The sequence below is a fragment of the Melospiza georgiana genome, chromosome 22, assembly GCF_028018845.1.
Source record: "Melospiza georgiana isolate bMelGeo1 chromosome 22, bMelGeo1.pri, whole genome shotgun sequence".
Taxonomy (NCBI): Eukaryota; Metazoa; Chordata; class Aves; order Passeriformes; family Passerellidae; genus Melospiza; species Melospiza georgiana.
In genome coordinates, this window is record NC_080451.1 from 9,345,826 (window position 1) to 9,366,005 (window position 20,180).

The 20,180-nt window shown below is 47.0% G+C and overlaps 1 protein-coding gene across 1 annotated transcript in view; it reads left to right on the forward strand.

Moving 5' to 3' along the window:
• The window catches only part of CFAP74 (cilia and flagella associated protein 74), a 36,389-nt gene extending 17,807 nt beyond the window's left edge, over window positions 1-18,582 (forward strand). Inside the window, exons 21-39 of the mRNA XM_058039444.1 lie at window positions 231-352; window positions 3,126-3,254; window positions 6,135-6,222; window positions 6,577-6,750; window positions 7,897-8,030; window positions 8,625-8,865; window positions 9,590-9,697; window positions 10,299-10,474; window positions 11,630-11,764; window positions 12,176-12,285; window positions 12,634-12,689; window positions 12,907-13,026; window positions 13,182-13,334; window positions 13,591-13,720; window positions 14,263-14,417; window positions 15,201-15,339; window positions 16,088-16,209; window positions 16,505-16,639; window positions 17,405-18,582. Coding sequence (XP_057895427.1) covers window positions 231-352; window positions 3,126-3,254; window positions 6,135-6,222; window positions 6,577-6,750; window positions 7,897-8,030; window positions 8,625-8,865; window positions 9,590-9,697; window positions 10,299-10,474; window positions 11,630-11,764; window positions 12,176-12,285; window positions 12,634-12,689; window positions 12,907-13,026; window positions 13,182-13,334; window positions 13,591-13,720; window positions 14,263-14,417; window positions 15,201-15,339; window positions 16,088-16,209; window positions 16,505-16,639; window positions 17,405-17,518 — 2,541 coding nt within the window. The 3' untranslated portion in view covers window positions 17,519-18,582. The remainder of the gene's footprint in view (window positions 1-230; window positions 353-3,125; window positions 3,255-6,134; window positions 6,223-6,576; window positions 6,751-7,896; window positions 8,031-8,624; window positions 8,866-9,589; window positions 9,698-10,298; window positions 10,475-11,629; window positions 11,765-12,175; window positions 12,286-12,633; window positions 12,690-12,906; window positions 13,027-13,181; window positions 13,335-13,590; window positions 13,721-14,262; window positions 14,418-15,200; window positions 15,340-16,087; window positions 16,210-16,504; window positions 16,640-17,404) is intronic.
• The last annotated feature ends 1,598 nt before the right edge of the window (window positions 18,583-20,180 follow it).

Genomic DNA, 20,180 nt, shown 5'->3' on the forward strand with positions numbered 1-20,180 from the left:
CCTGTCAAGGAATCCAACCCAAAGTAGAATTGTGTTTCTCTGCTGGGGCACTGTAACATCCTGGGTTTACTTTGCAAATGATTTTCCTAGGTCTGCCTCATTAAAGAACCTGTTGCACTACAAATAATAAAACATTTTACTCAGCTGCATTTATAGCAGAAATCCTTGCTGGAAGTCAGTAAGAATGTGAGACAGACAGAACTAATCCCCTGCCATTGCTGCCCTGCCAGCTGAGCTTCAGTGCCATTGGAGTTTCTGTGGATGTGCCCATCTGGGTGCCCCAGCCCAACGTGGACCTCAAGATCTGCCTGTACGGGCGGCTGTACCAGGACAGCGTGGAGGTGCACAGCAGGTGAGCTGCCCTGGGTGCCCCTGGCACTGCCCCTGGCCATGGCACTGTGGGTGAGCTGCCCTGGGCACCCCTGGCACTGTGGGTAAGCTGCCATGGGTGGCCCTGGCACTGCCCCTGGCACTGTGGGTGAGCTGCCCTGGGCACCCCTGGCACTGTGGGTGAGCTGCCCTGGGTGCCCCTGGCACTGCCCCTGGCACCGTGAGTGAGCTGCCCTGGGTGCCCCTGGCACCATGGGTGAGCTGCCCTGGGCACCCCTGGCACTGCCTCTGGCCCTGGCACTGTGGGTGAGCTGCCCTGGGTGTCCCTGGCACTGTGGGTGAGCTGCCCCTGGATGCCCCTAGCCCTGGCACTGCAGGGGCACATCCTCTGAGCTCTGGAAATTTTGGGCATCCTGCTAAGCCGGACTCCCAACACCAGCCCTGGCTGTGGGGTAGCCCCACACCTCCCCAGCCCTGCCACATTCCCAGTGTTGTTCCTGTTCTTGGGGAGAGCTGGGAAGCCCCCAGGGAACAGCAAATCCACAGTTTCCTCATGTGGAATCTGCACACTAAATGTTTAGGGAGATAAATGTATCTAAAATTAAGTGCACATTGGGCTGATTCAGCCAGGGAATTTTATGTAGGAATATTTTGTTGTTTCTCAGCTATTTTACATTCAATTAAAGTCCTGGGGTGACTTAGGATCTGGAAACCAGTTTCATGAGAGTCTTTCCAGACCTGGAACTAGATGCTGGATAAATCATGTCAGTCCTTTTGCATTCACTCTGAAATGGGGAAGGTGCAGCTTTTCCTGACCCATTAAGGTCTCCACTGGAAGGACAGATCCCTCTGGTGACACAGAGAGTGAGCAGACACTGACTGACAGGGGAACATATCTGGGTGTTTCAGAGTCCAAGTCAGTCACATCTGAGGGCTGGTTCTGTTTGCACTGTGATATAAAGGGAATATTCCACTCCTTGGCTTCTGGAGATTTCCTGCTATTAAAAGTACTTATGGGAACATTTAATTGTCTTCAGGTGCTGGGTGTCTTCCCTCCACCTAATGCAGTCACTATGGAATTCTTATTTTAACAATTTGCATTTCTTAGAGTCTATTTCAATAGGATTGGGGTGGGTTTGTGGGAGGGTGGGGGAGAGATTGGTTCTATGGAAGGCATCCATTCTAAACCTCTTACCAGAATTACAGACTGCAGAGATTCTTCACAGTTGGAAAGAAATGAGTAAAGCTGTTATCTCAGAAATTCAGCTTACAGATATGACAAGCACAAGTTGTTATGTAAGTGATTTTACTTGGTCTAGATAACCCAGGGATAAAACTTATAAGTATAGAAACAGAATAACTCTCCTAATGGAACTTAAGAGTTCAAGGGGATCTCAAAGATAAAAGCTGTCAAATTGCTTAGGGCAAAACTTCTTAACTGAGGGAAAAATCCTGCTGATCCTTTGCCAAGTTGCACTAAATTAAGAGCACTTAATATGTAGTAGCCTGTCCTTAGCACCTTGGCAAGTCAAGGTTTTGATTTATCACCCAATTTCCATAATTAGCAAAAATTGCCTGTTATACAGTCAGGTAGGCTGAAATTCAGTGTATTTCATGTGCAGGAATACCATGTGTCAACTTTTTATCCTACAAAAGTGGACTGATTCCATCCTTCTGTTGTGGCCTGAGCAGATTCTCCCTCCAGAAGCTCCTGCCCCTTCCCTTGGTGTGTCAGGAGGAGAATTCCTCCTGGAGCCTGCCTGTGACTTGTAGGCTGTAGCTCAAGGGGAAGGTAAAGTTTCCAAGAGAGCCAGATACCTCTGGAACTGGAATGTAAAATGTTGTTAATATTGGTTTTGTTCTGGGTTTTAATTTGGGTTTTTCCTGGTCAAGAAGACTGTGGTAATCAGGCAGCAAAAATAAGCAGCATAAAGGGTGAAAGTGTCTTATCAGAATTGTATTCAATAGAAATAATTTTAAAAAGTCATTTCTTCAGCAGGTTATAATCTGCACTGATTTAATGAAGTAGTATATAATTCTCCTAGATTGTCAACAGTCAGAAATCATTGCAGCTCCCAGCCCCACTTGCTGTAGCTGTTGATTTAGAGGAGACCATCTGGCCTGACAGCTTGGAAACCAGTCCAGGGGAAGGAGAATGACAAGCTGAAATATTTGTAAATTGCTCGGCAATTTTGCACTTAGGCATAAAATTCCAAAGCAGGGGATGGTCCATGGCTGTTGCTGTGCTATGATAGGGCCAGAATTCAGACAGGCAGAGGATTCCTGGTTCCCAGTGTGCCATTTCCAGGGCAAATGGATCCCAAGGTTTAGCAGGGGAGCTGGCAGGACCAGCTCAGGCATGCTGTGACTCCCAGCCCTGCAGAATCTCTGCTGGTGGAGGACAGGTCACATAAAGAAATCACCAAGGTTCAGTCATCCTATTGATCCTGACAGAGCCAGTGTGTGTTAGGAGCAAATAATCAGTTGATATTCCTCAATAGCTTGGCTGTGGCTGCCCCTGACCTGGCTGAGCTGTGCTGAGCTCTGACAGTTCTCTGTGGATCACTTGGAGCCCTGTTTGCTGGGTTTGTTACAGAACTTCCAAGTCTTGTTTTCTGTACTTAAAAGAGAACACAACTGTGTGAGCTTGCTGTGGCACTTTTCCATGCCCATCACTTTCAAAGGAAGCTCAGGATTGTTCTGATTGCAATGCAGGGCTGGGGGCAGGAGGGCTCAGACTCCAGAGTCACTGAAGTGGCCTCAAAGGCACCTGAGCCCCTCTGATGTGTTTGCAGAGCAACAACCACACTGCGTTTGAAGTTTGAGGTGTGCAGAGAACTGAGCAAGCACGTGGAGCTGCTTCCAAAAACAGGCTACATCCAGGCCCAGTCATCCTTCAGTGCCCAGCTCAAGTTCCTGCCCAGGTAACCAACATTAACCCAACTCCAATCTTTCAGGATTTCAGGCAGGGGCAGTGGAAAAGCTGTGCAGGGTTATTGTTCCCTCCTGCTGTCCAGGCTGGAGCTCACGGGGCTGCTGCAGTGCAGGTCTGCTGTCCCCCTGGAAGCTGCCAGATGCTCCAGGAGGAAATGAGCTTGGCTGCCAGGGCTGTGAGGCAATGTCCCCCCTGTGGCGGCAGCAGCGCTGTGACACTCGGAGCTCTCGGTTCCTGCTAGGCTGCTCTGCTCTGTGGGAAGCTATTCCTGTCCAGGGGGAGGTTATTGAGGCAGGTGGCTGCTTCATGGTTCACTGATTGAATAATTTCTGGACAAGAACTCCTGTGCTTGCTAATTAAGGTGAGAGTGCTTGGGCTTCCTGTCCATATCTCTCCTCCCCAGGTACATTTTTGTCCAAATGATGAAGGTATTGAATGAATTTCACATGGTGTTTTATGTGACGTCTGATGCTAAAAGCTTTATCGCAGCAAGTTTTGTTTCTCCATTTTACAAAACATCTACAAATACAAACACAGCCCAGTGATAGGAAACAATTCCAGTTTCTAAAAATTTAAATACCAGAGCTCCCATTGGCTGCTGTTCATTTTATTTACCTCATCATTGCCATCCTAAAGAATTTAGCAGGACATTTAAAAAAATAATTAATGACATATGGACTTCACTGTCTTTGGCTTTGACTGCTGCTGCAAACCTGCTGCTTCTTTGATGTGGGTTCTTAGTCCCAGGGATGTGTTTGGATTCTCACAGATGTGCTCAGCACCTCTGGATTCTATCCTGACTGCCAAATTGTCACCAGGTTTGTATTCAAAGAACTCAGAGTATTTACAGTTCTTGCAGCATCTCAAATCCCATCAGATTACAACAACAGTAACATGGTGACACATCTCAGTTCCTGAACCTCAGCTGCTGTGAGGCACTGTTCCCTCTCTGAGGGGATGCAGACAGAGCTTGGATTTAGAACCTTAATCTTCCTTTAAAAATGGGGAAGCTTCAGAAAGGAGATTTTATGAGATTAAGGCATTTCTGACACACGAAATAAGTATCTGGCTGTTTGAGGGTACAGATGATTTAAAGACCTGAAGCAGGGGGAGTGCTGGGAGCTGAGGGAAGCACTGAGCCAGTGACACATTTCCGTCAGGGCTGGCACTGAGCTGCCATTAGGAGCTCTATTAATAGAGCAGCTGTGGCACAAGTGACACAGAGGGAAAAGAAGCCCCCACTCAGCAGTGCTGAGGGAGCTGGGAGCTGCCTGAAGGCTTGGGAAGCTCCTCCTGAGTGTTCTGTGCACACTGACATTCCTGGGCAGGTGTTCCCAAACCCAGCTCCTGGGAGCTTGAACATTTCCTGCTCAGTTGAAGACAAGTTCTCTACTCTGCTGCCTTTCAGAATTCCCAAACACCACATCCTGCAGTTCTCTGCATTTGGAACTGGTCTTGGCAATCTAAATCTGATTTGTCTTCTGTGCTTCTCTTTAATTGTGCCATTTTCATGGAACTTTCTGAAGGATTCCAGGACCTTTTCCCCAAGGTACAGCAGCTAATTTAGAGTCCACCCCTGTGTCCATACAGTTATAAGTATTTTCTTCCCCCTCTGGATTATTATGAATCAGGTTAATTTATTCTGCTATTGGCATGTCCTGTGACAAAGTAAAGGCTATAAAAATTCCTCCCTTGCACTTAACCTCAGTTCAATGTGTAAAGAACTTCCCAACATCTTTGAACATCACCCTTATTGCAAAATAACAGCAAGATTTGGGATCACCATGGTGACTGAGTGGGTGTTATTTTTGTTCTTTAACAATACATTAAAGAGTTGCAGGCAATTCCAGGAGTAGTAGTAGAACATGAGCACTGTGGAGACCCAAGAAGAGGAAGCAGCTCACTCTGGTGCTCTGAGATATAAATAGAGCAGCAGAGCTAAAAATGCTCCAGGTTTGTATTGTCTTGGCTTGAAGCTCTGGAATGGAGCTCGTGACAGCAAGATGTTCACCTACAGAAAACCTGCATATTCCTTATGAATTCTGAGGCTGGTGGGTGATCAGGCACTGCTGGGCTCCAGCTTTGTTCATTTGATATCTCTGATACAAAGTGGTTCTGCCCCAGGCTGATCATTAACCTCAGAGGGAGCCACTGCCTGGGCTGGGTTGGTGGCATGCTGGGGCTGCAGCAAAGATCCACAGGGTTCATATTCTGATTAGAGTGTAAGCTTTTCATTTTTCAGAATTTTAATTGTCTGGATGGCATTAAAAAAAAACAAAAAAAGGATAAATGGATGCTGACCTTTGTGACCGCCCTTAAAATCCTGTGTGTGTCCAAAATCCTGTCTTTAAAAACAAAAAAAAAATCCAATACAACTGTACAAGGTCAATCACTCTGACATCAGTGCCTTGCAGCCCATGCCCTCCTGCTCAGAGCATTGCCTGGGGGTGCCAGGCTGAAGGAAATCTGGGACAAATCCAGAATATTCCTGACCTGACTGCATCTTCTTTCCCTTGGTCAGGAGGTGGGTCTTCACAGGTCACTCATTTTTGATTGGCATTTTCTTCCACCCATCTTTTTCCATTTTCTCTAATATTTGAATTTATCTTGCAAGCAGAATTTTAATGAGAATTCCCTTCAGTGAAGAACTGGAGTTGATGCTTAACCAGGTGAGTCCTCCAATTTGAGGACAATTAAATGAAGACTAAAAGCTGTGAATAGTAAAACTTTCAGACCTTAAGTAACAGGATTCAGTTTGTTTTTCTTTCTGTTCATAAATAATCCATCCAAAATTCATTATTCCACTTAGTGAGAAAATAGTCAGAATGTTTTCATGGCACTGACTGGATTTGTACTTTTGGGTTTTCAGGCAGTCCCTTCCTGAAGATGCAGGGAGTTATTTCAATGCAGAGACAGGAATCCTGGAGGCCCCAGTGACAATCCTGATCATGGACAAGGTCAGGGATTTTTGTGATGCTGATTATCAGATTGACATAAAATAATTGATGTAAATTATTTTAGTGAATTTTCACTTAATGATACCTAATTTTAGATTAGTTCTTTACTAATTGAGGCTCTGTGATAATAGTTAAAGATGCTTAAAGTGCTGATACAGATTTGATCATTTTTTCTTGTCTCATATTTGCAATCTAGGAAGTTTAATCCTTTCTCCTCAGTGCTGATCTCATGTTACTGTCAAGGAACAAAGTAACTTTCTCTTGCACTTTTCGTTTTGGATGACATTTCATTTAAATCCTGTCCTTACAACCCACACATGGAGTTTTTATCCTGTTCTCTTGCATTTGTTTCAGGCTAAAAAAGTTAATTTTACTGTCCATGCCATTGTTACTACTTCTGATTTGGAAATCAGCCCAGCACAGATCAGCTTTGGGTACTGCACGATCTATGAAGCTGTGCAGGCAAATGTCACCCTAACAAACAAATCCATCTTGCCACAGGAGTTTGGATTTGTGGGACTGCCAGAGGTAGGGACTGATCCCACACACACCCCCTCTGCTGTCAAAATAGATTTCAGTGTCATGGGAACGTGTTCAGTGTGAGTGTAAATAAATCATGACTGGTTCTTGCATGGGAATCCTGCTGCTGGAGCTCTGTCCTGCAGTGTGTGAATCTCCCTCTGCATTTGCCACGCAGTGCAAATCCCTGCGAGGAGATTTTCCTGTTCCTCACCTTTTCCTGTCAGAATTCCTGGGTTTTTACACCAAAAGATCTCCTAAAAGAACACCTGGGACACTTTTACCCCTAAATAAAACTGGCTTGGGGCTGTGGCTGTGGAATGTGCCCACTTTGCACCAAATGCCCAAAGGCTTCCCTTTAAAATGCTCCTTGGAACCATCCCAAGCCATGCCTGGGCACTTTCTGAGTGGTTGGAAATTGATGTTGAAGCACAAATTTAATCACAAGAGCTGCTGGGTTCATGTGGGCTGGGTCTCCTGAATAATTTTTTGGAGAAAATTTGTTCTTCAAGCTCCATAGTGGCAGGGTGAGGTGATCACAGTGTGAAATGTTGGGCATGTTGGCATCAGAGCTGGAGGAACCTGGCAGTTCATTGGGCATTGTCCTGTTCTCAGCTGGCTTAGGGATTAAAATCAAGGAGTAGCTGAAAGGAATTGTTAACTTCAGCTTCAGGAAAGCTTTACTCCCCAGGATGTGTTTCCTGAGGAGCTTGAAGTGTGCATCTTCATCTCAAGCACAAAGCTCTGCACAGCTGTGGGTGAGGAACTGCCCCTGTCCCTGCCCCACACAGGAATCAGCTCTCAAAGGCTCAGGGCACCTGCTGGGATTTTCACCATATTTCATTCAGTTTTCTATGAAGAGTAAATAAACATTAGAGCAAGGTGATTTCCACAGATGGGAAGAAGCTGAGGAAGGGATTCTCCTGAAATCTGACTTCATGGATTTAATGCCTTTTGAGTTACTTTGAGATGAGAAATCTGCCCCTCAGACTCTGGGCGCTGACTCAGACAAAAACTTCTCCCTGGAAGGTTTCTCTTTTCCTGACAGTTCCACATTTAATAACAATTTTTTTTAATCTTGCCAATATTATCTTATTTTAATTTATTAGTAAACTGATAAATTAATTAATAATTTCTTATCCTGCCATTTTGAAGTTTGTTGAAGTTCAACCCAACGATGGATTTGGAATTATTCTTCCCCTGGAAAGCCTGACACTGGACATAATCTTTAAAGCCACCAAGGCAAAGGAGTACAGCTTTGAGCTCACCTGCAGGACAGAGATCAACAGGTGTGTTCATGGATGGACAGCAGGGAAGCTAAAATCTGAATTTCACTGCTAACCCAGCTCAGAGATTGAATCCCTGCCTGTCCTGGGGAGGAGAGGCTGGATTATCACCTGAGGCAGGTGGGAATTTTCAGTTGCAGAAGTTGTTGCTCAGTTCCTGTTGGTTTCATCCTTGATTTTCACATCTGCCTCCACTGAGATGACTTTTCCCACCCCTCCTGAAGTCTATCCTTGTCCTACACCAAAGCTCCAGCCCCTCAACCTGCAGTGCTCTGCTGCTTTTTCAGCACAATTACTGAAGGAATTCTTTTTTGTATAAATGCTCTATGCTTTAAGCCATTGCTACTGCAATAATGATGGCATAAACTTTGATTTGACTGGATGTATTTCCAGAAGTTCACAGAGGAAGAATTCAAGCAGGGACTCTGGCCAATTGTGCATTAAAAATAGATAGTATTATTGTTCATCTTTAGGCAAAATTCCCATTGCAAGCTTGAAATTCTGCTTAAATAGGGACTACAGGATTAGCTCCCTATTTTCCGGGCTGATTAAGACACTATTTTATGCTGAGACAATTTATCATGTGTTTATTTTTAGACAATTCAAGCTGTCATGCAAAGCAGTTGGAGTCCACCCACCTCTTGAATTGTCTCATTCCTTGGTTCAGTTTGCTGCTACAGCCCTGAACTCGGTGTCTTCAGCCACTGTGGATGTGCTCAGTGCCCACCCTGTGCCAGGCAGCCCTGGCCCAGCTGGCCCCACTTCCTTTGAGTTCCACGTGCCCCAGGAGTGCCCTGTGGCCATCACACCCTCTGTGGGAACCCTGCTGCCTGGCCAGGTAAATTCCCTTTCACTGCTGGGTGTTGTGCCAAATCTTTGATCATCTGCATCCTTACAAAGGCTGTCACTTGTAAACACAGCTCCAAACATCAGTTGTTGTTGGAATAGCTGGAATGTTTTGTATTGTTTAAAAGAATGATTTAAATCAGACTGGAGGGTTAAGCACCAAATCTGGCTAATGCCTCATGGGAGTGTGTGATGGATGTCACAGGGGTCCCAGGACCAGGGAGGAGATGAGAATGTTGACTCCATGTTTCAGAAGGCTGATTTATTATTTTATATTATATATATATATATATATATATATATATATAATATTAAAACTATACTGAAAAAATAGAAGAAAAGATTTCATCAGAAAGCTAGCTAATAATAGAAAAGGAATGATAACAAAGACTTGTGACTGACCAGACAGTCCAAGAAAGCTGGACTATGATTGGCCATTAATTAGAAACAACCACATTAAACCAATGTCTAAAAACCCCAAAAATCTATTTTTCACCCTGTGATAAATTCACTATCATTCTACTTAAACTTTCGTGGCTTGTAATTCTTCATATAAGGTTAGTGATTGATTGAGCCCTCGGAAAAAACAAAGGCACAGGGGTCTGGGGCTCTGTGCCAGGGTCTCTGAGCCCCCTGGGCAGGGTTTGGAGCCCTGCAGGGCAGCCAGAGGCATTTCCTGGGCTGCAGCCCCTCCTGTGTGTGCTCTCCCATCCCAGAAAAGCTCCATCCGAGTGTCCTTCAGGCCGGCGCTGTCGGAGCAGCTCGTCAGGGAGGAGGCAGCACGGAGCCTCAGCACAGCAGCTGTGCCAGGGGCAGCAGCACAAGTAAGGAATGCTAAGAACAGCCCATGCTGCTGGGCTGCCACTTGCAGAGATTTGTTTCTCTGGATGGTATTTTTATCATAAAATTATTTGCATATTAATGAAGCCCAAGCTTGTGGTCTGTGGGGGACCTGCCTATGAAGGATGAGGGTGTGACTGTGCACTCAGTGTGTGGCCTGTTCACTGAGCAATCATTTAATTTTTTGCTCACAATTATTCCTAGAGGGTTTTATGGCCAACTGAAATACTCTTAAAAAAAAAAAGAAAATAAAAAGCTTTTAAACTTCCTGAAGATTTACAGCATCTATGGAATTTATATGCAACCCCCAGGTCAGTTAATTTATGTGAGCACCTGTGGTTGTCTTGGATTGGGAGATAAACAGGTAAAATACTCATGAGACAGAGACTCATCTGCTCCAAGAGGAGACCTCTTATTCTAAGAGGGAGTAAAATATGTCCATTTCAACCTAATTTTTAAACTTTACACTTTTGGAAATTTGTCTGTTGTAGCTACTGTGTCTGTGGGCTGTCACCATCATCCTGCTGTCCCCTGCTCTGTGTCACCTCCTTGCTCTGTGTCTTTGCTCACTCCTCTCTTGCTCAGATTCCCATTGATCCCCCTCAGTCTCCAGTGGGCAAAAAGAAGAAAGATTCAAAGAAAGAACAAAAAGAACGAAATAAATCGAGTATTTCCATCTCCAGAGGAAGGGCTGGAAGCAGGAAAAGCCTGGCTTCTGTACATAGCCCTGAAGAGCCAAAACCAGAAGAGTTAAAGCCTGAGTAAGTCAACAGAAGCATCTTGTACTACACAGACAGCATTCTCTTTAGAAGTAGTTTAATAAATCTACTAAAGCTGTAGGTAGACAAGAAAGCAAACTGGAGAGGGAACAGCTTCAGCTGTGTTGCAGAGGCTGTTTCCAAAATTAGTGCTGCTTGTGAGCCACACAGCTGTACCCTCTCATGTGAGGCAAAGAATCCCTTTATGCATCAGAAGGATTGAAGACTTCAAAGAATCTGTCAGGGAGCAGGGGCTGGGGCTGTGCGGGGGTGGAGCTGAGCCAACACGGGTTTATGGAAAGGGCAACAGCAAAGCTCAGCTTGGGCACCAACAGAAACTCCTCAAAGAAACCTCTGTGAGCACATCTACAGAGCCAGCTGATGGCCCAAACCCATGGCTGAGAGGATTTTCTGGTTTTAATTTGAGGGCTGACACAGTCCAGCACATGAGTCGTGGTCAGCATCAGTGCTGGCAGGGAAATGCTGCTGGGAATGTGCATGAGGAGCAATCCCTGAGCAGTGTGAGCACCTCAGGGAGAGCCAACACCAGCAGCATTGCTGCCTGCAGCCTGGGACACTCACAGGCAAAATCTGATCCTTGAGGGCCCCTCTACAGCAGGAAATTCAGAGCCACACTTCTGCCCAGGCTCAGGAATTTGGAAGTATTTGGAAGTAAATACATACTGAAGCAACAGGCATTTGGCTGTGCTGGATGTTTTGACATCTTTTACTACAATTCCATGTTCATTGCAATCCATTAATTATAATTTCTAAACACTTTCAGCAGAGATTGCAAAAAAATTCCCTATTTTAGAAGTATTGCCTACAGACTGCATTAGAGGAATGTGATCCTGTGTGTTTACATGACACTGAGATGATGTAGAAGCACTGGAAGACACTGAAATTCCTGAAGTATTCATCCAAAGGAAATTGTATTGAGGTTTTTGCAATCTTTGGTGTAACATTTGTTATCTGGGTTCTTCATTTTTATTCTCTTGTAGGGTGGGTCCATTCCTGACAGTCATTTTATTTCACTGTTACATTCCATTTTGAATGTGTGACTAAGAAACAATAATCACAATTAGCTCAGCAGATATTTATTTGATGTTTTTTTGCTCTCTCACTCTCTGAGATAATTCCTATTCCTGGATTCTCTAGTTCTGATGCTTACAGGGCAGCCCAGGCTTTCCTGACAAGGAGTTTCAGAGGGAGTTTTAACAAATACATCATCCCATGCTCTGTTGCAAGTGGCCATGCCAGTGGAGAGGAGGGCTCTGGGAGCTTGACCTGCAGGTGGGTGCATTGGGTAACCCAGAGATGTGAGGGGGAAATGGTGCCATTGATGATTTATTCATTTGGGGGAGAAATTTGTTTTCTGCTCTTAATTACTTCATAGCTCAATGGTAGAAACTCATGCTCCCAGCCCACCAGTTGGATAAGAATCAAACACATGAATATCAAAGCAGCTGAAGGAATAATTGTGTGAAAACTTTGAGGCAGCTGTAGCTCAGGCACAGTCAGTCACCCAGCCCTGTGCTGTGCTGTCACACCCTGGACAGGAGCAGATCCCTGGCAGTTGTTGTGTCTGTGCTCCCAGAGCTCTGCCCTCCTATTCCCAGAGCTCTGCCCTCTTATTCCCAGAGCTCTGCCCTCTTATTCCCAGCTCTGCCCTTTTATTCCCCAGCTGCCTTTGCTCTCTTGCAGCCCTCACAACACCTTGTACCTGGAGCTGCACTGCCCTGCTGTGGCCCCTCCTGTGCTGATCATGTCAGACTCTGGGATCAACACAGCCAATTTTGGGGATGTTTCTGTAGGTATGGAGTTTGCGTTCTGCTTTGGAGTTGTTTCTCTCTGACAGTGAGTTCTTCCCAGTGGTTTTACATTTTCAAAAGTCAGGAGAGAAATTAGCCCTTAGTGGCATTTAGGTGGAAAATAAGGAGCCTCTGGCCAGCTGAGGCCCGTGGAAGAGCAGATCTGATCCCCAAACCAGGACCTGGAAGCTCCAGAAGTGACTGGCCCAGTCTGAAAGCATTTTGGTGAGCTTTGAGTGGTGCCTTAGCCATAGGCCTGGGATGAGTGTGGCTCAGGCAGGAGCAGGAGTGAGGGGGAGGAATGAGAGGGATGAGCATCCTCCTTTTGGGAAGTGTTTTCATTCCTTGCAGGCCACAGAATGATGAAGAGAATTACAATAGAAAACATCTCCCCAGGGAAGCTGGAGGTATCCTTGTCTGGAGCACATGAGCTCAGCCTTCAGCCTCTGCCTCTGCAGGAGGAACTGCTGCACACCAAAGCACCAGCTCATCTTCTCTCTTGAGTTATTGACCTCTCAAAAGCTTTTAGATGCTTAGTTCAGACCTAAGACATGGAAACAATATGTAGAATTTATCTTTTTTCTCAATCTTTATGAATGTTTTTCCTTGAGTTGCACTCTTTAGCTGGGATTCTCAGTTCTGAATCCCAATGGCCCCTTCCTGTTGGTCAGAGCAGTTGGAACACTTGAGCCAGGTGAAAACAAACCCCTGATCATCTCTTTTTGTCCAAGTGAGGATAAATGGGTGAGTAAAAGATAAGAGGAGTGGAGAGGAGAGACAAAGTTCCCTGTCCAGCATTTGGATCTTGTCTCCGTTCTGGGATGGTCCCTTGGGAGGGGTCAGCTGGAGGGATGGGGGTTCCCTGAGCAGATGCACTAACCCAGGCACCCTCTGGGCAGTTCTTGGAAACTCTGGACATCCAGGTGGCACAGACCAACCTGAGCCTGCCCCTGTGTGGGCACGGGGTGGTGCCCAGCACTGAGTGCTCCGTGGGAGAGGTGCTGGACATGGGATACGTCATGGCCAGGGACACAGTGACTGCCACAGTCCAGGTAAGGCCTCTGAGCAGAGCACAGCAGAGTTCCTGTCAGGAGGAACACAACACAAACTCCTCCCCAGTATTGATGCAGAGGGGGGTTGGTGTGGCACATTGTGGGCAGCACTGATTGTGCCTCTGGTGGCATCTGGGGACACAGAGCTGCACTAATGCAGCAAAATAAATTCAGCCCCTTTGCAAACTATGGATCTTACAGGCCTGAGAATCAATTTCCTTCATGCAAATGCTGTTGTGTGAATGAATGTCCCCAGATAAAGAACACTTCCAGCATGACCCTGCTGTTCTCTGTGCAACTGGAGTCGCTCTCACCAACACGGGACAGAGACCGGCAGAAAATCCCCTCCTTTCTCACATCCTCTCTGCACAGAACAGAGATTGTTGGTAAATTTCTTTTATTCTTTGCTCTTTTTCCTCTGCTAAAGACTCAGGAAGTGGAAAGCAGCATAGCTGTGTCCTCTTAGATGCACACAACTGTCAGACCTGGGGCATCACAGCCCTGAAATTAAAGACTTCATTTTGCTCCCCAGTAGGAGCTGTAATAATTCTTTCAATATGAGGGGCTGTAAATGTATGCAGCCTGAGCAAATATCCATAAGTAAGGAGAAATTAGTGTTTAAATCTAAATAAACCCACACAGTAATTGCACATTAAAGATTCCATTTAAAGATGTCCAGATCTGTAAAAACACGTCAGAATATAGGAAGGTTTGGTGATGCTGCTTCAGTTCCTCTGGAGATTAATGCATCAAACTGATGGATGGATGGATTTATCTGGTGTTCCTAACACCCTGTTTTGCTGCAAAGCCATGTGTCAGCTCTTATTTATTTGCTGTTCCAACAAAAATTAAATGGATTTAAAATTTATGAAGAAGTAAAATGGAGCTGTCCTCCTTTCTTATCTGTATCCTCATTTTTATTTACCAGGAACACAGAACTATAATGGCTTCAGTGTGTTCAGGGTCTCTCCAACAGAAGGAAAAATTGAGGCTGGGATGAGCCAGGATCTTGTGGTTACCTTCAGTCCTGATCATGAAAGTCTCTACTACTCCGACCGTCTCAAGGTTCTGCTCTTTGGCAAGGTGAGACAATCAGGATTATGAAAACAGTCTAAATGTTGGATGAACTGATGTAGGGAGGAAAGGGCACGTTTGGGGCCCTATGGCATTTTTCAGGATTAGATATTCAGTTATTAATTAATAAAAACAGTGACGTGGGGTCCATCCCGCGGCACAGTCAGGAGGGGACGGGAGCTGAGCACGCTCCAAGGGGCTGCTGCAGGGAGCATTTAATGGCAGGGCAGAGGGAGAGGGGGGCTCCAGCTGCCCAGCAGGGCCCGGCAGGAGCAGCAGCCCCAGGGAGCCCCTCGGTGCCATCTGCGGAGCTCCCGCCGTGCCCCGGCCGGATGCGCAGGTGGCCGCGCCGCGGGCAGCGCTGGGCACTGCCAGGACACCAAAAGTTGGTGCACAGTGACCACCAAAGCCCAGCAGCAGCACTGCAGAGGGCCGGGCCGAGCCAGAGCCGCTGCTGCCCTCGCACAGTGCGGGATTGCAGCTGGGAATGCACGGTGGGACGAGCTGAGCGTGAGCGCACACTTGACCCAGTTTGGCAGCAGAAAGGTTTTGTCTCTTTTAGTGGTTGTGGATAAATCGTTTGTGCAGTGCCCTCCTGAGGCACATTGCCCTGGTTGTTAAAACAGAAATGCCAGAGTGGGCAAACTAGGGGAGGTGCAGAGCTCCTGCATTGGAGCCCAGGATCATTGGCACCGTGATGCCCCCTCCGTTTGCTGGTGCTGCTGGCTCCGGTGCCAGCGTCGTGCGGGTGACCGAGCTGTCACCTGCAGCCAGCATTTCTGTCCCACCCAGCACACAGCCCACGAGGTCCAGCTGAAGGGAGCAGCCCGGAATCACATCATGTTTGTGGAGGGGGGAGAGCCCCTGGATGTGCCCGTGGAGTCCTTGGCTGTGACCCCACCTGTGGCACCACAGGAAGCACTGGGAAAAGGTAAAGTGCCACCACTGTTATTATGGAACAGGGAGGGATCAGACATGGGAATGTTCCTCTTCCTTTAAGAAAAAAGGAAATTTAAGGCAATTTTTCCAGAATCAGAAAAAATAAGCATTATATTACAGCATAGATTCATCATACACAAAAATACCACGAAAGTTTCTTTTAAGGAAAGTTTTTCTCTTCATTTGAATGCAGTTTTGTCTTAATGATGATCTTCTACCTCTGCATCTTCTTTGAAAAAATGATTATAATGTAATACTACTGTGAAGAGTTAAGATGCATTTGCTTTCTGCCACTTCTCTGAGGTGCATTAAATGTTTAAGAAATTATTTCATATATAATCACATATCCTGGATCCTCCTGTTTGTCCTGTTATAAAACTTCTGGGGGTTTGAAGTCTTCCTTAATTTAATGGGACAGGATGCAAACAGCTCCTGACTCCTGAGCTGTAAATAAGTCCAGGCACACACACATAAGTAGGAATAAAATACACAGAGCTGTGTGCCATGGGCTAGAAAACCAGCCTGGAACTTGATAAACAAGTAATAATTGCACTTTGCAAATTGTCCAAACCTCCTTTTCCTTAATTCCTCACTAATTCTGTGAAAGGATCTCTTTGTCTGTGCCAGCTCCTGAGATACCACATCACCTTGTTTTGAACCTGCTGCAGTTTCTGTTGGTTCCCAAAGGCCAAAGGCTCAGTTTGCCTGTCTCAGAGCTGACCCGCTTGCTGTTTGTTTAGGGCCACAAGAAGCAGTGAGGTCCCTTCTCCTGCTCCTGGAGTTTGTGGAGGGCTCAGCAGAGCCAGCCAGGGCAGAGATCACCGTGGGGGCCATTCAAAGTCCTCAGATGGCAGCCAGGAAGGTGAGGGAAATAAAACCTGCAGGTTTGTGCCAGGTGCTGGGTGGGATCCTGACAGTGTGCAAAGGGCTGCTCCTTCCTTCTCTCCAAAATTCAGAAACTCATAAAAAGGGCTGCACATTCCTTCTGTCCAAAATTCACAAATTGATAAATTTTAAAAAGCAGCTTTCAGAGTTTCTAATGAATTTGACATTATAAAAGCACAGTGTTAGAAAAGCTTATTTTTCAGGGGCTAATATAAGGAATTAGCATTATCATACTAAGTCAGCAGCAAATTGAATTTGTGTGTCCGTGCCAGAGCGTGGAGTTCAGCCTGGACAGCGGCCCCGAGGTGCGGCGGGCGGGCTTCGAGCTGGACGGAGCCAAGGGAGCCCTGGAGCGCGGGCAGCTCAAGCGCATCGGCGTCTCGTGGGTGCCACCTGCCGACCTGCAGGTGAGCCTGCGACACCGCTGGGGCACGCGGGGCTCCGGGAGGGTGGCACACAAAGATCCTGATGGGTGTCACACAGGGCTCCTGCTGGGGTGTCACACAAAGATCCTGATGGGTGTCACACAGGGCTCCTGACGGGGTGTGGCACAAAGCTCCTGTTGCACGCCCCATTTCCCTTCTACTGCCCTTTATCTGCTACTTGTGCCTTGTAAAGTTGGATGTGATGTCCCAACAGCTCCACGGGGCTGTGATTGCCCTGATTCCCCTCCGTGGGCATTCATGGAGCATGGGGGCACTGAGTCCCCCGTGTGTGGGATGGCACAATGAGTAGCTGGTTCCAAAATTAAAAGTTTTGTGCCATCACAACAGGAAGAGACAGCAGAGTTCCTGGCAGGGTGAATCCAGCCTGCATGGTGCCCCTTGGTAACCCTGCTCTTGCTCAACCCTGAGCACTCACTGGGGGCTGACAGGATTTCCTTCCAGCCCTCCCTGGGAGCTCTGTGCTTGCTGCTGTGCCCAGCTGCCATGGCAGTGACGTGGGGACAGTCTCTGTGGGGACACAGTGCTGAGTCACTGTCACACCTCACTGGCTGCAGCATGAGCATCACTTGGGGACAGAGAGGAGCCAGCACAGTGGCTGTAGCTGTCACCTGCAGCTATAACTGGTACCTGAACACTGAGATGTGAAACACAGAGTTTAGAAGGTGAGCAGCTCGTGTCTCCTGTGTCCACAAGACCAGGCTGGTGTCTGTGTGGTTCTCTCTGCAGACCAGTGACCCCCCTGTGGTGTCAGCCCTGCTGACTGTGAAAGGGGACATCACAGAGTGCTACCGAGTCCTGCTCATGGCCAGAGTGGTGTCTGCAGCTGCTCCCACTGCCTGAGGGGTCAGGCGAATGGAAGAAGATGGAGGTTCCATTCCTGGGAGATCTCTGCTGGAACATGGGAGGATTTTGAGGTTGTTGCAGATAAGTGAGGGCAGCAGGGACATGGGAGGGAAGGGCCATGTAACATTTCTGCTGTTTCACCCAAAGTTCTCTGTAAACTCTGGTGTCAGTAGCTTAATTTTCCAGCTGACTCTGTGACAATAATCTTGTGTTAGAGGAAAGAATTCCTGAGGGCCCCAAGCAGCTACAGCTGCTGTTAATCCCAAGTCTCCCAAATCATCCCACCAGGAGGAATATCTGCTTTACATCCACATCAGTGAGTTTCTATCTTTATCCAATTTCAGATGCTTTTTGTAGGATTTGGAAAGGCCTTGACTTTTTCTAAGACCAGAATAAAGTTTCTTATTCAAGCCTCCTCCAAATCATCTGGGGAGTCACTTTTACAATGTTCAGTCAAACGTGCCTGGTAACAGGAGGTCAAGGGGGAACATTCCTGTGCTGTTCCCTGGATATGGGCAGACACTTGCCAGACATCCTGGCTGTCCAGGAACTTTGTATTTCTATATTTGCCTTCTGCTGAATTCTGGGTGAGAGCAGAATCCTGCTGTTCTGGGGAAGCCAGAGTGCCCTGCAGGTGGAACTTCTGTCAGGAAGCAGAGATGGAGAATGGAGGGAGCAGGAAGGCAGCAGCCATCAGACACAGGATAATCCTGTGCATCTCTTATCACACTCTTTCCTGAGTCACAGGCAGTCTGTGGCAAAGTTCCCTCCCCAGCACTCCGAGGGCGTGCTGACCTTTGGCCCTGGCTGTCAGATCCCTGACTCAGATGATGCAATCAGAAAACAGAAACGTTATTTGTAAATATCCCTGTGGTAACGAGGAACCAGCAGGGGAGCAATTGTCACAAGGAACATTTAAACCAGGCTCCCCCTCTGACAGAGGAGGTTTGTGGGGGTGAAGAGGGGGTTCCTTGTTTTTCCAGCCAGTGTTTGATCCATTGATGTGTTCTATTTAATAATGGCTCGAGTGCCCGTGGAGTCACTTAACTCCTCAGTCTAAGGACTGCAGATGCTGAAGCAGCCCCGGTGTCCTGGGCTGGCAGCACTGGGGGTGGCAGTGCCAGCCAGGGACAGCTCTGCCTTCCTTGGAGGCCCTGGGTGCTGCTGCTGGCACAGCTGGGCCTGGAGCTGGCACAAAGGGCTCTGTGTGCTGGCTCCCCTGCAGCCCCAAAAGGGTGAGTAAATCCCACCACAGGCACTCACAGCACTGCTCACAGCACTGCTCACTCCACAGCCACAGTGAGCAAGGAAGGGCACAGCCTGTGGGACTGGAGGAGCTACTTCAGGCTGTTGTGGGCATTCTTTGTGTGAGGATCCTCCAGATTTCACTCCTGGAAACCAAACAGTGATGGCTGACAACAAATCAGACTCCAGACTCTGGTTATGATAACCATACAGAATGCTGAAAATAAGTGTAACATTTACCAGGAAGCAACACCCCTGTCTTAGCAATCTTCCACTTCACAGAGGTCAGGTCCTGAGAAAAAGCATCCAGAGGATGAAAAGAAGTAAAAAATTAAAGAATGATGTGAAGACAGTGACACTGGTGCCCTCGCAGGGTTGGGCTGGGTAAGGAGCAGCTGCCACCAACCAGCTGAAGGTGCCACTGGTACCCAGGGGTGTCACCCACTGTACCTGCTTTCCTGGCACTGGAGAACTTGGATCAATATTTTCACAGGCTTGAAGTGAACAGAAGGTTCTGGGTTTCTCTGGTCAAAGTCTCCACGTTTAAAATTCAGGATGTGTTTGTTGTCTCGGGGGAGGTTGGACCAGGATAACTGGAACAGGTGGTTATTTCTGGAGGACTGAAAATAAAGTAAACTCTCCCTGTAAACTCCAGCTGACGTTCTGTAAAACACTTATGGAAATCTGAGCAGGTTTCAGTCCCTTTCATAAGAGAAAAGCCTGGAATTTTAGCTTGTCCTGAAAAATGATCATTCTTGGGGGCACAATGGCTGCTCAGGATTGGGGTTCCCTCTCTTGGATTTCTTTGTTCTTTGGGGACACAGAGGGTGAAGTGCCAGCTCTCACATGGACAGCACTCGGCAATGAGACACAGGCTGATGTGGAAGGGAAAACAAATTGTCTGATGTGGAAAAGCTGAGCCATGGGAATGTGAGCAGACTGTGCTGCCTCACCTGGGACACCCCTGCAGTTCCAAAAGCAAAAGCAGTTACCGTGTCTGCAAAATGTAACCCGGGATTAGCAATTGTGTCTGCAAAATGTAACCCTGGGTGTGCAAAATGTGTCTGCAAAATGTAACCCTGGGTGTGCAAAATGTGTCTGCAAAATGTAACCCTGGATGTTTCACTGCCATTCCATTGAGCTACCACAGTTAGAATTGTCATGATGCAAACCTGCAATGGCCAGTGATTCCCACCTTCAGTTTACTGAAAATGCAGGAATTCTGTGAGGATGCTCCTGCCCACACCATTCTCATGTACAATGTGTGTTATGTGCAACAGCTTCTTGATATTTTTCCAATGAACAGAAAATTGACTGGGACAGCTGAAGATGGAAACAATTCCCTGGGAACTCAGGCACATGGAGCTGATCCAGGAGTAGTGAGTGGCTCTGTAGGGAATTCCCTGAGCACACA